General features: G+C 35.4%; 1 protein-coding gene across 8 annotated transcripts in view; it reads right to left on the bottom strand.

The window, feature by feature from the left end:
- EXOC6 (exocyst complex component 6) overlaps positions 1 to 16,962 on the bottom strand; it is a 304,381-nt gene that overhangs the window by 64,206 nt on the left and 223,213 nt on the right. For 7 of the 8 annotated variants that reach the window (XR_009252451.1, XM_058697175.1, XM_058697174.1 and 4 more), the window contains one exon: positions 15,958 to 16,137. The exons of the other annotated variant lie outside the window; for it this stretch is intronic. Coding sequence is in view for 6 of the 7 variants with exons in the window: in XM_058697175.1 (XP_058553158.1) it covers positions 15,958 to 16,137 (180 nt within the window). In the remaining variant the exon portion in view is untranslated. The remainder of the gene's footprint in view (positions 1 to 15,957; positions 16,138 to 16,962) is intronic. 8 annotated transcript variants of the gene reach the window in all.

Below are 16,962 nucleotides of genomic sequence, written 5' to 3'. Positions count from 1 at the left end.
TGTTGTCATCTGGTAGTAAAACGGTCAGATATTGCATTTTCATTTGTTTTTAGTACTAAATCTTCCTGTTCAGAATGGCACTTTGCTCATAAAGCCAGCACCAATGATCTAGTCTATTTCATTGATAGTTATTAAAGAATAAAGTTATACGATATTTGTAAGTGTGCATATGTATGATGCACATGCCTATACATACATTTAGTCTATGGGCTGAGAATAATCCATTCCAATTATTTCCATTTATATCTCATTGATCTGTTACTTATTGGTTAGGTCATGAGTTCTTTCCTAATCCACTAGCTTTCTACTAAATCTCTCATACTGTTTCCTTCTAAACTAAAAGCCCTCTGTTACTATTACTTCTTCCAATTATGCCCTGAATCAAACTGCTATTTTCTAAACTTTTGACAGCAGAAATTATTTAAGTGTGCTATGTTATATACACACATAAGACTTACAACTTAATGCAATTAAATCTCTCACCAAGATTAGCCAGCATCAACTTAGTAAATACTTAAAAGGATTAAAGTTATAAAATTCAAGTACATTAATTTTCAACTAAAAAGCAAGATTCTCTTTTTCCCCAATTAACTTTTTTAGTGAAAATCATTTAACTATTTTATTACATTAACAAAAAGCCTAAGAAAAAATATAGTGGTGCCTAGCTGGTTCTGTCAGTGGAGCATATGACTCTTGATCTCGGGGTCATGAGTTTAAGCCCTACCTTGGGTGTAAAGATTACTTAAAAATATATGTATTAAAATAAAAAAGCTTAAAAAATATAAATTCCATTTCTAAGAGTGGGTTTTAATGGTTTTCAACTTTTTTATTTACATTCTTTCTCAAGGTTCTTTAATTCTCTCCAATGAACTGATGACTGTCAATGGTTTGTTCTAGTTGATTTTGTGTACTTGGAATTAACTTATTACATAAAGTATGGAAATGGGTATCAAAAATGCCATTAGAATACCTCCTTTATCATCAGAGAAAGAATTATCTCATATAAGTAACTTTTTTAAAACACTGGACATTCAAGTGTCACACCTTTTAAAATTTCTCATGCAAATTTATACAAAATTGACCCCAAAATCTATTGCTGACTTCTTAAATAGATGATAACAATTTGAGCGTTTTGGATTTTTTTTTTTTTTTTTTGGATAACAGGGTTAGTATCACTTCTGAACATCACTTCTGTATTTTGAACATGTATATGACTTATCTGCAGGAAATCTGTTAGCAAGCTTAGTAAGTACTTAACAATTACTATAGCAAATGAAGAAAAAGTTGAAGTGAAAGCTTGAAGGTCTGTCCCTTCAATGGGACGAAGTACTTGTCCTTAGTGCTGGGAATTCACAACAGTTATTTTGGTGCTATCATGTCTTTTACTTTGTTTCAATCACTGCTCAACTTATAGGTGTGAAGAGAGTTGTAGTTTGAATTAATATGTTATTCCTTCATGGAGATGTGCAAGGAAAGAGTAAACATACAAATGTTTCTAACCACTACTGAAACCACCTTTATCAAGTAACTTTTGTATAGACATTTTCAAAATTTTTGCCTATGAATAAGGGTACAAACTTTCTCTTCAAAACTAGAAAGTATTCTATATTTGACAAATAAATTTGATTCAAAAATTCTGATTTTGCAGTATGCTTTTTATATTCCTTATGTGTACAAGAAAATTGCTTTTATAACAGACCATTTCTTTACTATTTCTCTCATATTAATTTAAAAAATACTTATTAAGCACTTCCTCTGTGTAAAATATTGTTTAGGTGCTACAGAAGATATAATGAGTGGATAACAGTTCCTGACACAAAGGGATTAAATTCTAATAGCAGAAAGAAGGCGAGACTTCAAACAGCTATAGTAGAGGACAAAATATAAACAGTACTGTAAAAGTGGGACAAAGTATCCACATAAGGTTAAGTGGAATTAGCAAATGCTTCATGAAAGAGGTAGCATTAAAGATGCTTTTGGAAGAGATCAGGAGTTTTACAATTACAAATGAAGCCAATGTAGAAAGTAAAAGATCCAGGACACTGGATTTTCCACTTTGAATGCCCATATTGAGTAATGGTCAGAAATGTATCTGGAAAGAGGCTGAGATAATTCCTTTTTGTTAGCCTGTGAAATTTTGACTTCAGGTAAGCAAGAGACTTCGAAGCTTTTCAACAGGGAAATGTGATTAGACTGTACTCTAGAAAGAATAATCTAGTACAGGTATGTATGATGAACTGAAGTAAGGAGAAACTACTGGCAAAGACTAATTAGAAAACAATTACAATCATCAAAATTTGAATTTTGATAACAGGAATAGGAACAGAAAGGTTAGGAACATTTTAAATTTCAAATGCTAGATGAGATTTTTTAAAGGTAAGAACTTTTAATATCTACACATTCAAAAAGTATTTATGAGTTCTTATTCTGGCCATTGAGAGCTCACAACTGGAGGTCAAAAGAAGAAACACAGTAAAACGCAAAATATGATGAAGCCATGAAAAAAGGTGAAAGCTAAGGCAATTCAGGGGAGCAATACTGGGTTTGTAGTGAAAAAGAAAAATGTGCACTTGGTCATGAATCATACTGGGTTATGCACTGAGATAGATTTCTACAAGTGGATTTTGGGATAAGGTCTGTAGAGAAAAAGCACTCAGGAAAAGCATAAACAGTCTTAAAAGCAGGTAATAATAACAGCTAGTATTTTTTGAGTGCTTATTATATGCCAAGTGCTTTTCTAAGTACTTTATGTATACTATCTCATTTAACCCTCACAAAAATCTATAGGGCATATACCCTTACAGCCCTCACTTTATAGATGAGGAAGATATCTATAAATTGTGCCCTGTCATGCATGGGGTGACCACAGTGAGGTTTTCCAAAGCACTGCACTCACCACAGATGCAACCATAATACTAACTTTCACAATCAAGTCCCAGAGAATCCTCCTGTTTCACCAAAATAACTATTGCCTTCAAATGTAGGTTTCCACAAAACTACAAACATATGAAAAATATTGACAAGATAATTAGAATTTACCATAGATAACCAGGCAGAGAAAAATAAGCCTGCAGAAGGTTCACTACTATCCAATTCACATGCTAGCTTTGGCTTGCATTTACTTACCGGCATGGCTGCATGATCATTGCTGTTAGTCTAAGAAGGAAGTCAGCCAGGAAATCAGATAAAAAAGGAAAATGTATTCCAATAGTAGCAGAGGCAGTGTTTAAAGTAACAAAATACACTACAAAACAAGCAAGCTGGCTCTGTGTGTTTGCTATAACTTAAAGGCATTAATTTATTACATAAATGTGATCATTTTGAAGATTTGTATATTAATTTTCACATCTATGCCAATCAGATAAATCCTCCTCCAAACTTCTGTTTACCTAATCAAGTTGTCAGCATTAAAATACCAAGGGGGTACCTGGGTGGTTCAGTCGGTTAAGCGTCAGACTCTTGATTTCAGCTCAGGTCATGATCTCATGGTTCATTAGATCGAGCCTTGCGTCGGGCTCTTGTTGACAGCTTGGAGCATGCTTGGGCTTCTCTCTCTCCCTCTCTCTCTGTCTCTCCCCTGCTCGTGCTCTCTCTCTCAAAAATAAACTTAAAAAAATATATTTAAAAAAACACCAACGTGCTAAATACTAAATTTGCTGAACTGTCAACTTTAGAAAACACCAACTCTTTGATAGGGTTCTTTGCTATAGAGCAGCTGTTCTCAAATTTTAATTTAAAAATGCTGATTCCTAAGCTGAGGAAATTTTAGTGCATTTAGGTCTAGAGCCAGCACTGGAATCTGAATTACTGACAAGTATCTCTTCCTGTAGGAAGCTTGGATGGCTCAGTTGGTTGAGTATCCAACTTCAGCTCAGGTCATGATCTCGCAGTTCAGTTCAAGCTGTGTCAGGCTTTGTGCTGACAGAGTGGAGTGTGCTTCAGATTCTCTGTCTCCCTCTCTCTCTGCCCCTCTCCCTGATTGCACATGCATGCTCTCTCCCTCTCTCTCTCTTAAAAAAATAAACATTAAAAAAAATTTAGAAGTATCTCTTCCCATAGATGATTTTCATACAAAAAGAAATAAAATGTCCATTTCTGCAGACACACACAAAAACTATACTGAATATACGATTCTGAAGATGCCTAGAAAGGATAAGCCACTATGCTTCCGCATAATCTGCCACTATAGCACAAAAGAAAATACTCAAGGAAAGATGGCACACTAAATTATCTTTTAACCATTTAAATGTATTTTCTCCCCAAAAAGTAACAAGTCAAAACAAAAACGAAATCATTGGTCTCAATTTAAATATATATAAGCTCCCACTGAAGTTCTGTACCAAATATACAGTACTACCTTGTTCCTCTAAAATATTAGGGATTAAATTAATTAAATATTAATTCCTTAAAATAATAAAGATTAATAAAATTAAACTAAAATTGCCTTAAATACTATTTTTTAAATTATCTAATTTACTTTTCAAATTCCACTAATAAACTATATAATATTTAAGTACTACTTTTTAAAAGAAGAAGTATTTACCCTGAAACATGGATTTAACTTTATTATATTAAACCAATGAAATTCAAAATCTATTTATTAGTGGTAGCTAAACATCTGTGTGGGAAGGTGTCCTCTTCACCAAACACACTATGAATAAAAAACACTACAAGTAGGAATGGAGGAACAGGCAGATAGATCATTCTAATTAACCCCAGTAAGCAGTGGGCTGGCAACTATGTTAGCCAGACAATTCCTTCTTCTGGAAGACTGGACTAGACTCTAGATAATCTCTAAGTCCTTTCTAGATTTAACTTCCAATAAAAGTCAGGCAACAACATTTAACATTAAAACCACATAAGTCATAGGACTTATGTTTTCATCATAGTTCATACCATATCATTTGTATGACTTACAGGTAACAAATCAGATCAATGTTATTCATTACCATTATAGATTTTTTAAATTAATATCCAAATAAGTAAAACCAATTTGTAAGCATGTGTGTGTATATACATACATATATATATATATATATATATATATATATATATATATATATAATGTTTTCACTTGGTAAGCACTAAAATGTATTCAAAGCTGCCTATGCCACAATTTAAAAACTACAATCTTTTTTTTAAATTTTTTTTTAACGTTTTATTTATTTTTGAGACAGAGAGAGACACAGCATGAACGGGGGAGGGGCAGAGAGAGAGGGAGACACAGAATCGGAAGCAGACTCCAGGCTCTGAGCCATCAGTCCAGAGCCCGACGCGGGGCTCGAACTCACGGACCGCGAGATCGTGACCTGAGCTGAAGTCGGCCGCTTAACACACTGAGCCACCCAGGCGCCCCTAAAAACTACAATCTATATTTTTAATACAATTCTTTCTGGTGTCACGTGAAAGAGAGGGCGATTAAAACCTCTGATTGTATAGTTGACTATTGAAGTTCTCCTTTACAATTTTCAGTCAAGTAAAAGGACATGCGAACCCATATACTTAACTCAGAAAAAAGTTTGAACCAAAGAATAAAAAACATAAAAGGGTAGGGCTGAAAGAGAAAATAAAGTGCCAGAATGAATAAATCTATGTTTAGCTTGGGACTTTACATCTGCATGAAATAATGATGCTTAGAAACATAATATTATATACAAGGACCTTAGAGATGATCTAATCCAATCATATTACTTCAAAGAGAAGGAGGCAGGTTGTTCAGAATCAAGATGGTAGACTAAGTTAATGTTTTTGCTTCCCATCCACCCTGAGATACAAGTGAAATAAAAAGCACAGAGCTGTGAAAAGGAATAAATGTTTAACAGTGGAGAAAATGAAAGTACTTGGGGGAATTCATAAAGGGGTAAGACACTGCCCATTATATGCTAACAGGAACTACAGTGGAGCTGAGAGCCAGCTGTGTATTAGAGTTCAGAGATGGCAGGCATGAGAGAGGATGGAAATGAAAAATGGGATGGAAAAATAGGGAAGGACACTGAAGATTTCTCACACACTGTGCCAGTGATCCCTTACCTACAGAGCATGGTCAATTTTCATAATGAAAGAACATTTAGGGGACAGCTGAGGCTTCTGGTATAGGTGGAAAGAAAGAGAGAGGGAAGGAAAAAGAAAGGGGGAAAGAAAAGCTCTGCTCATTCTGGCCTGGGGCAGTGATAATAGAAAGGCAGAGAAGGCTACATAATTTAAGAAGTTCAGTGCAAAAGGTAAATGTGGAGCCCTTTGTTCAAAAATTATTAAGAACCACAAGAAAACATAGCTGAGCACCAAATCACATGCAGGGGCCTTCTAAACTCAAGATCCATGCAACTTCACAGGTCACACATCTATGAAGTTGACCCTAAAGAGAAGAGGCCAGAATCTCATGGTTAGCTCCACACCTCCTCACTCTAAGAGGAATCCTAGGCAAAATTAACCCCATTTTTTAAAGTTTTTACTTATTTATTTTGAGAGAGAGAGAGAATCCCAACAGGCTCCCCACTGTCAGCATGGAGCATAACGCAGGGCTTGATACCACGAACCGTGAGATCATGACTTGAGCCAAAAGATACTTAACTGAGACTGAGCCACCCAAGTGCCCCGAAACGACCCCCAATTTAAAAAAATTCCCAGTCGATTTCTACTCAGGGGAAAAGTTTACCAAAAAATAGGCTACTTACACAGTAGCAAAGAAGCTCATATTAGTTCTCCAGGCCTTCTTTTTTTTTAAATTTTTAAAAAATGTTTTATTTATTTTTGAGACAGAGAGAGACACAGCATGAGCAGGGGAGGGGCAGAGAGAGAGGGAGACACAGAATCCGAAGCAAGCTCCAGGCTCTGAGCTGTCAGCACAGAGCCTGATGAGGGGCTTGAACTCACAAACCATGATATCATGACCTGACCCGAAGTTGGACACTTAATTGACTGAGCCACCCACGCGTCCCCAGGGACTCTTTATTAAAAGAGAATGAACAAAATGAAGAAACAAAAAAGTATTCAAGGGTAATTAGATAATTTAAGAAACTGAAAATATCTATCAAAAAAAACCACCTTCTAATACTCAGGAAGAGTTGAAAGATAACATATCCATTTTTTTAAGAATAGTACTCTATGACAGAGGAACATTAAAAAGAGAAGTGCTTCACTAGAAATTAAAAGTTAAAATATTCTATAGAAGGACTAAAAAACAGAATTGGGAAAATCTCCCAAAACAGAGCACAAAAAAAGATAAAGAGATAGGAAATGAAGGAGAGGATAAAACACATAAAGAACTGCTCTGGGAATTCAAACATCTAACTAAATGATTTCAGGAAAGAGAGGACAGGAAATGGAAGGAATAAAATTATTTAAAAAATAATTATCAGGCACAAAGCCATTCAACCTAGAATTAGATAACCAGCTAAACTATCAATCAAACATAGGACAGAAGAAGATATTTTATGATATGCAAGGACTGAAATAGGAGGAAGTTATTGAGACAGCTTAGCAAACCAACCAGTGAGGCAACAAAAACATGTGGAATCCAGGAAACAGTTCTCTACCCAGAGATCAGAAAAGGAAAATGTCAGGTTAATAGCTACATAGCAATTCTACCAATTCCAGAGAGCAACTGGTACAAATTAGAAGACAAAGGCCTCTGGAGGCACCTGGGTGGCTCAACAGATTGAGCATCCAACTCTTGACTTCTGCTCGGGTCATGATCTCCCGGTTCGTGGGTTCGAGCCCTGCATCAGTGCAGAGCTTCCTTGGGATTCTCTCTCTCTCCCCCTCCCCCTCCCCTGCACTCACTCTCTTCAAATAAATAAACAAATAAACTTGAAAAAGAAAAAGACGACAAAGGCCTCTGTAGTCAGAAGATAGATGAAGAATTAATAAAGCGAAAGGGTGGGGGGACTCATACCTTTATCTTACATAGAATTAAGATACTGACTAAAGCAGGGGCACCTGGGTGGCTCAGTCGGTTAAGTGTCCAACTTCGGCCCAGGTCATGAACTCACAGTTTGTGGGTTCAAGCCCCACATCGGCCTCTATGCGGACAGCTTAGAGCCTGGAGCCTGCTTCAGATTCTGTGTCTCTCTCTCTGCCCCTCCTTTGCTCATGCTCTCTTTCTGTCTACCGGAAATGAATAAACATTAAAAAAATTAAAAAAAAAAGATACTGACTAAAGTAGAGGAGCAAGAAAATAGGAATATAATTATTTTATATAAAGAAACAATAAATAGAAGAAATAAAAACAGTATTAACAATCAATGGGAGAAATAGGGGGAAAGGAGATATTGCTATGCACACACCTATCTTTCATAGTAAGGAATCACTAGATAGTCTCTATCTTTATTAAGATAACCACCAGAAGAAATAAAAACATATGGTGAAAAATGGCAGTCTGGGAGAGTGGGACGAGGTGTCAGGAAAGAGCAAGGAGAGTGGCTATCTTCCATCCCAAATTCTTCTGGACTATTTGACTCATTTCTAGGTACACGTATTAACTGGAATAAAAGTAAACTGAAACAAAACAACCTTTATTTTAGGCTCTATGAAATCAGACAGACGTTAACAAATTAATCCAGAGGTTGAATGATGTGTCTGTTTCCACAGTGCTGGTTATTGGAAGAATCAGGCCCAGACTCCAAATCTCAAAAGTTTTAATATAGTGGTGCATCTTCAGAAAAAACATTTTAAGGAGAGAATGATTTTTTTTAAGTAAGCTCTACACCCAATGTGGGACTTGAACTCATGCCATCAAGATCAAGAATTGCATGCTCTACACACTGACCAGCCAGGTCCAAGGAGATGTGATTTTTTTAAGTTTATTTATTTTTGAGAGAGAGAGAGTGAGCAGAAGACACAGATTCCGAAGCAGGCTCCAGGCTCCCAGCTGTCAGCACAAAGCCCCACGTGGGGCTCAAATTCACAAACTGTGAGATCATGACCTGAGTCAAGGTGGCATGTGTAACTGACTGAGCCACCCAGGTGCCCTGAGAATGATTTTTTTAGATATTAAAAAAATTTTTGGGGGGGCGCCTGGGTGGCTCAGTCGGTTAAGTGTCCGACTTCAGCTCAGGTCACGATCTCGCGGTCCGCGGGTTCGAGCCCCGCCTCGGGCTCTGGGCTGATGGCTCAGAGCCTGGAGCCTGCTTCAGATTCTGTGTCTCCCTCTCTCTCTGCCCCTCCCCCATTCATGCTGTGTCTCTCTCTGTCTGAAAAATAAATAAATGTTAAAAAAAATTTTTTTTTTAAAAAAATTTTTTTTTGATGTTTATTTATTTTTGACAGAGTGAGAGACAGAGCATGAGCAGGGGAGGGGCAGAGAGAGAGGGAGACACAGAATCTGAAGCAGGCTCCAGGCTCTGAGCTGTCAGCACAAAGCCCGATGCAGGGCTCGATCTCATGAACCTTGAGATCATGACCTGAGCTGAACCGACTGAGCCACCCAGGCGCCCCGATTTTTAACAATATTTATTTACTTATTTATTTTGAGAGAGAGAGCGTGAGTGAGTATAAGTGGGGGAGGGGCAGAAAGAGAGGGGAAGAGACAGGGAGCGAGAGAGGGAGAGAGAGAATCCCAAGCAGGCTCTGTGCTGTCAGTGACAGTACGGAGCCTGATGCAGGGCTCAATCCCATGAACTGTTAGATCATGACCTGAGCTGAAATCAATAGCTGCACACTTCATCAACTTAGCCACCCAGGTGTCCTGATTTTTAAAGTTAGATACTATCCATTTCTGTCCAAATCATATATCTTCATTTATTATTGGATATATATTTGTTTTTCACTTAAAGAAACCATAATATGTTTCAAAATTATATATGGAAATAAAAATGCATGTTAAAAAGTTAGTGGCACCAGATACATTTAGTAGGGAGGGAGACTATGGCCCTACACATAAAAAATTTACAAAGGATACTAAATTAGGCTGTCAATAAAACACTTATGGCCTATGGCTGGAAGCAATCAATTAAGTGAAGGGAAAAACCCTTCAAAGTAAACAATTAAAAAGGGAAATATTTTAAAAGGGAACTAGATGGGGGAAGTAGATACAGAATTTAAAGATCGAATAACATTTCCCTGTCCTGAAAGTAGTTCCTACTATAATATTTTTAATTTTATTTTTGAACATACATACTCTGATTTATTTCTTGAGTTAAAAGTAAATCATTTTTCTTTGGCAATGTGATTTTAAAATCTATACCATATTTAGTGCTATGCCGGTAAATGTTTAACAACAATTCTCTGGGAAAAAAGCCTTCATTCATAAGATTTGCTGATTTCCACAGTCTAACTACTCCTACCTACGGCTACCAATGTGATGTCACTGAATGCACAGTTAGGCAGAATTGTGCACGATAGGCTTTCATAATATGTATTGCCCACCACTATTTTAAAGCCATTTTCTCCCAGTAGAAAGGCATCTCTAATCTTAGAGTAAGAGATATGGGGAAATGATTCTATTAAGATATTCTTTTTATAAACAGTTTTTTAGGCATCTATTCTGTAATAAAGATGCCAAACTCATTATTCCTAGCAATCATGTCTATTTTTTTTATCATTTGTCACAAGACTTATATTAATGCATTAAACCAAAAGTTAAGCATATTTGAAAGCAAAGAAACATATATCTTTCTTGGAAGAAAAACTGGTATTTACAATTCAAACAGAAACAAGATCAGTTTATTTAAGAACTTTAGAGTGGTAGCAAATAAAAGCAGAGAAAACTACATTATGGCTAAAGATAAAATGGAATTCTGAGAAAGGAAGAAATATGAGAAAACTGATCATTCATGATCTTCCATTTACTTCTACTATAAAAGATAACCATTTGTTAGCATAAAATTTGGGTAAATTGGGCCCCTTTGCAAATACACATATGAAGAAATTAAAGAGTCATTACCATTCATACATATCCTTTAGTGGTTGTAAATCCATAAAATTATCTTTATTGAAACAAACACATGACTATTAGCATTTATGAAGAAAGTAAATGTTTGTTGTTCTTTCTAGAAGCAGACCAGTGCTGGGTTTTTCGGTAGTACACTCACGGTAAAATGTTAGTGAATTCCATTGGCAGTCTTCATGAACAGTAACTACGTTTGTTCAAGTTGCTTAACAACCTTTTCTATTTACATATGTGTAAGTGGTGAATGAATGTTTAAAAGCTTCTTAAAATTCCTTTGGTTTTAAGTTTTCTAGCTAATATAAAATCTTACTTTAAAAAAACAAAACTTACTTATAAATCAGACTTAAACTAAGTCTCATAATTGCATAGAAGAAAATGACTTGTATAATACATGCCAAAATGTTAACAGTGGTTATCCTTTGACAAGATAACAGGTAATTTTTATTTCTTCTATACTTAGATGTATTTTCTATTGTCAGGAAAAAAATATGAGAAATAAGGGTTATTTACATATCTGAAATACTATGAACATTAATATTATTTTAGGGATTAAATTTTAGATTCCAAGAATATTAATCTAGGGATGAAATAACATTTTCTTCACAGAGTAATGAGACTTCACTGGCATCTGTTAGTCATTATAAGCAGTGCACTCAACTTATACTTATTTATTCATATCAATACACTTTATAGTGAATATCTTTCACAATCAAATTTTTTAATGGCTATATAATGCAAAAGTATAGAATTCAGAGCTAAATAATATCAAGCTAAAAATGTAGGCATAAATACAACACACAAAAAAGTAAAGTACATTAAAATGAAACTAGTACTACAAAGGGCCTTAAAACAGTAACAGAGGAAGAAAAAAGAAGACAAAACTAACATTATTAATAGTACTTATTTTATGCCAAGAACCCTGCCAGGCGACTTTTTTACATACTATTTTAATTCATCCTATCTATGACAGTCCTATGGGAAAATGAATTATACCATTTTACGAAGGTAAAAGGTTTAGAGGTTAAGCAACTTGGCAGGTTCTGGAAATAGTAAATTATAAATCTAAGGTTCAAGCAGAAGTCATGCTAACTCTAGAGCCCATCCTATGCTCTCCCCACTTCAGCAACCTGGACCCCAAGAATGATAAAAGATAAATGGGTTTTGATTTAATTGAGTCATAAAAAGGCAATTTCCCTTGAGGCAGATAATATATTTAACAGGGCAGCTTAACATTTTGGGTAATGGGGTAATACTAGTCATTACTGCAAATACTGCCTATTTAGCTTGTTGTCAATTTCTATGGTCAGCAGAGAGCTGATGAATAAGTATTTTCATATGGAAGCATATTAAATTACTTTACTTTTCCCTCTCTTGCATAGACCTGTACTGGCTGAAACAGTGCAAGTGAAGAGACATAGGTAAGGGAAGTAATATACCAATTCTCTCACTCATCCAACCCTAGAAATAAGAAGTGCCTACAGTGAATATTATTGCTGGTCTTCCAAATCCTACACCTTTCTATTGCTACCATAATGTAGTTAAAAAGTGAAAATAACAAAAAGTTCTTTCCCTGGGCTCCAACAAAACCATTATTATCCATTAATTTCTATTGTTCTCATATCTTGTGAGCAGACAACAAAATTGTACTGGTTGGATAATAACTTTTTGGAACCATTGGAACCTTTCCCAGGAATGTGGTTAGTAACTGGACATCATGATTACCTGTGATTGAGAAAATATTCTTTTACAACAATGGCAGAGACTGACAAAAACTAAATACACAATGACACTAAAAGTGGAGCTTTTAAACTAAGTGTTCTGTCTTAGGTATTTTTTAGGGTTGTGGAGTCAAAGAATCAGCTTCATCCCACAGCATCAACTTTTGTGTCTAATTATTTGCACTAATAGCCAATACTTGCACCATCTGAAAGAGTGATCCTTGGTCTCACAGCTCGCGTTGACTCTAACTCACTGCGTTGACCCTGAACAATGTCAAGCTAGGATAGTTAGGGCACATGGCCACTCTCCATGTCTGTGAGTGGGATAGCTACTTCTGTTAAAGCTGACTGATTTGGGACTAAATGTGATAAATAATCTTCTGAAGCTTGAGAATTGAAGGAGTCCAGAATGGGGCTCTCTATCAGGGTCCAAGGGTAACCTGAAACTAAGGAATTCTTTTCAGCCTAAAACATTCAAACAAAAATGGTAGCTTACACAACTATGTTGCTTAGAAAAACAATACATTTAATAATACTGCTTCTGATCTTTGCTTAAAAGAAAACAAGACAGTCAAATATTTTATACAATTTCAGTATTTCAGGGAATATACTAAGCAATAATAAAATTATCAACTCTAGCTAAAACTTACTATAGTAAATAATTTAATATTTTTGCTTTGGAATTATGTTTTTAGTTTATTGCTTGAATAAGCATATACTGTTGTCACATCCATTTTCTCTTTTCTTAGCTGTGAGATACAATTTCCTATTTATCTGATCATGTCCTATACTTATTATTGTATTTGTTGGTCTGCACTGTACAGCAGCTTATTTCCTTTACAGGAAAACCGATGTTAAATAACATAAAAATCCAAAATGGCATATGAAGAATCCCCTAAAACTATACAAAATATCGTAATAGATTACATGAGCGATCTAGTTAGTCCAAGAAGATCTGTCTCTCTCAGTGTTACTACAGTACAAGAAAGCAGCCTTTCCCTCCAGATGTTAGCCTCCTGAAGTGAGATATTTGCCCCAACCATTTCTAACATATAACCTCTCTTAATCCTCTCAATTTATGCACAAAATTCCTACCCATCATGTTGTGCCAAGCTGTGAAAGATATTGCAACATAAAAATATGATGTGTATGTATCTGTGTACATGCGTGTGCACACAGATCTGTTTACTTTTGTACACTGCTTTTGGCTAGAAACATGGAGATGAATGCTGGCAACGTGAATTCAAATTAATTCAACAATTATTTAAAATATACTACATGAGGAACATTTTCTTAGAAATTAGATGAAACAAGAATTAAACATATATACAGGTTCCTTTTTTCAACAGAAAGAGAGCAGTTAGGAATATAATATAATCCCTGGGTAAGCTTCTAAAATCTCTTTGGCACAGATCCACTATTAAAATCTCTTTAGGAAATTCTTCTATTTATTTTTTAGCAACACCTGCCTTCAAATATTCTAAATGGTCCTCTGGAGCAACTCGCAATGGAAAGTCAAAAAATTAGGAGAGTAACTTTTTTTTTTTCCATTTTAAACAGGAGAGATGGGCGGAGGCTGTTGGGGAGGCTTGAGATTAAGTATTTTTGTGTTCAGCTACACCTCCTTTCTTTTTTCTTTCTTTCTTTCTTTCTTTCTTTCTTTCTTTCTTTCTTTCTTTCTTTCTTTCTTTCTTTCTCTTTCTTTCTTTCTTTCTTTCTTTCTTTCTTTCTTTCTTTCTTTCTTTCTTTCTTTCTTACCAGGTGGGGTTTTTTTCTTGTGTTCAGCTACATTTTATTGTGAAATAAAAAGGTCAACAATTTTTTTTTCTATTTTATTTGTAAAAGAATTACTCCACTCATGTTTTAATAGTTCTATTATTTCTGAATACACCTAATGAAAAGCATGTTCATCCCAAGATAACCTCTTTGGTCTTTGCATCCCTCATCTGAAGAATCCAATGCTTCAGCCTATTCAAACCCAAACATCCCTGTAATTTATATATATTTTTTTAATGTTTCATCAATAGATTGCTCAAAATGTAGATGCATTATTACTATGTATCAGGATAGAACAATGTTCCAGCTTTACTCCTCATCTCTGGCCTAAAAACACCTAATAATTTCTCGGCTTTTCTAACTGGAAAAGTCATTGATTATACTGACTTTAATGAGAACTACCCCTATTAAGAGTTTATTTCAAGATGCTCAACGTTGCTCCTCATCAGGGAAATACAAATCAAAACCACACTCAGATATCACCTCACTCCAGTCAGAGTGGCCAAAATGAACAAATCAGGAGACTATAGATGCTGGAGAGAATGTGGAGAAACAGGAACCCTCTTGCACTGTTGGTGGGAATGCAAATTGGTGCAGCCACTCTGGAAAACAGTGTGGAGGTCCCTCAAAAAATTAAAAATAGACGTACCCTATGACCCAGCAATAGCACTGCTAGGAATTTACCCAAGGGATACAGGAGTACAGATGCATAGGGGCACCTGTATCCCAATGTTTATAGCAGCACTCTCAACAATAGCCAAATTATGGAAAGAGCCTAAATGTCCATCAACTGATGAATGGATAAAGAAATTGTGGTTTACATACACAATGGAGTACTACGTGGCAATGAGAAAGAATGAAATATGGCCTTTTGTAGCAATGTGGATGGAACTGGAGAGTGTGATGCTAAGTGAAATAAGCCATACAGAGAAAGACAAATACCATATGTTTTCACTCTTATGTGGATCCTGAGAAACTTAATAGAAACCCATGGGGGAGGGGAAGGAAAAAAAAAAAAAAAGAGGTTAGAGTGGGAGAGAGCCAAAGCATAAGAGACTCTTAAAAACTGAGAACAAACTGAGGGTTGAGGGGGGGTGGGAGGGAGGGGAGGGTGGGTGATGGGTATTGAGGAGGGCACTTTTTGGGATGAGCACTGGGTGTTGTATGGAAACCAATTTGACAATAAATTTCTTATATTGAAAATAAAATAAAATAAAATAAAATTTGCATACATTAAAGTTCAAAAAATAAATAAATAAAATAAAATAAAATTCATTACACTGGAGAAAAAAAAAGAGTTTATTTCAATTTAAGTCTAAACCGAATTTCAGGGTTTTGTTTTGGTTTTGGTAGAAACAAAGTTGTAGTTATTTTGGCTGAAAGTAAAATAAATTAAAACTTCAAACAATTGGCTAGGTTATTAGAATTCTTCACAAATAGACATGTAATAATGGAAAGAAAATATTCAAGCCATGAAGTTGGTTTGAGCCAGTAAATCTCAAATTAAGATTAAATTCTACATATATTTTAGTAAGCAAAATTATAATACAATTTTCTGGGATTTTTCATACTTACAGGTAAATGAGTAAACACTTGAAAGATGCTTCTTAAAAAATTAATAAGATCCATTAAATAACCACTAGCTCTTCCATCTGGCTCAGACATTGTCCAGTCATAATCAGCAAGCTGAACAAATTCATCAATTTTTTGATTAAGTTTGGTATATATTTCTCCTTCTGCTGCATGTCGGGCATCCTGATAAGGGATAAAGTAACAAAAACAAAAAGTTATAGAAGCAGATAATTTAAAAACCTTTCTTGGGTGCCTGGGTGGCTCAGTTGGTTAAGCATCCAACTTCGGTTCAGGTCATGATCTCATGGTTTACGAGTTTGAGCCCCACATCGGGCTCTGCACTGACAGTGCTGAGCCTGCTTGGAATTCTCTCTCTCTCTCTGTCTCTCTTTGCCCCTCCCCACTCTTGTTCTCTCAAAAGAAATAAACTTAAAAACAAGTGTTCTCAAAATTCTAAAATTTATTTTATATTTTCTTTGATCTAATATTTTAGTCATTTATTCAAAATCCAAGAAAATTGTTAGTTTTTTGGCTGGCAGTAGTCTATTTGACTGACATCACTTTTTCCCCCCAACCTCCTTTATGGGGTAGGATAATTTATGAGTTATTAATCCTGAACTGTTCTCACAGCTTTAAGAAGACTCACAGGAGAGACAGAAGTTTAAAAACAGAAGTTGTCAAGGACACAGAAGACCACCTCTGTCCACTGACTGAGAAGAATAAAGTTGGATGGTAACAGAAGAAATGGAATAGTTTCTGGTGTCTTAAGTTCAAGAGGAAAAAAAGAAAAGAGAAGAAAGAGATAGTTAACTTCTCAGAGGAGGAGAAAAGAAAGGATGAGAGTGATGCAAAAACACCAGAGTGAAGATCTCCAAACAGTCTCTCCTCCATAAAAGCAACAAGAAAACTTGCAAAAATAGTCAAAATCAACTTTTCCAGGACTCTGGAAATTAATTTAAACCTTGCAGTAATCCAAATAGTGTTTATTCAAGAAAAACAGCTTGGTAA

Source organism: Neofelis nebulosa, chromosome 13 (genome assembly GCF_028018385.1).
Source record: "Neofelis nebulosa isolate mNeoNeb1 chromosome 13, mNeoNeb1.pri, whole genome shotgun sequence".
NCBI lineage: Eukaryota > Metazoa > Chordata > Mammalia > Carnivora > Felidae > Neofelis > Neofelis nebulosa.
Note: the sequence above shows the minus strand (reverse complement) of the source record. Positions and strands in the feature narration are given on the sequence as shown.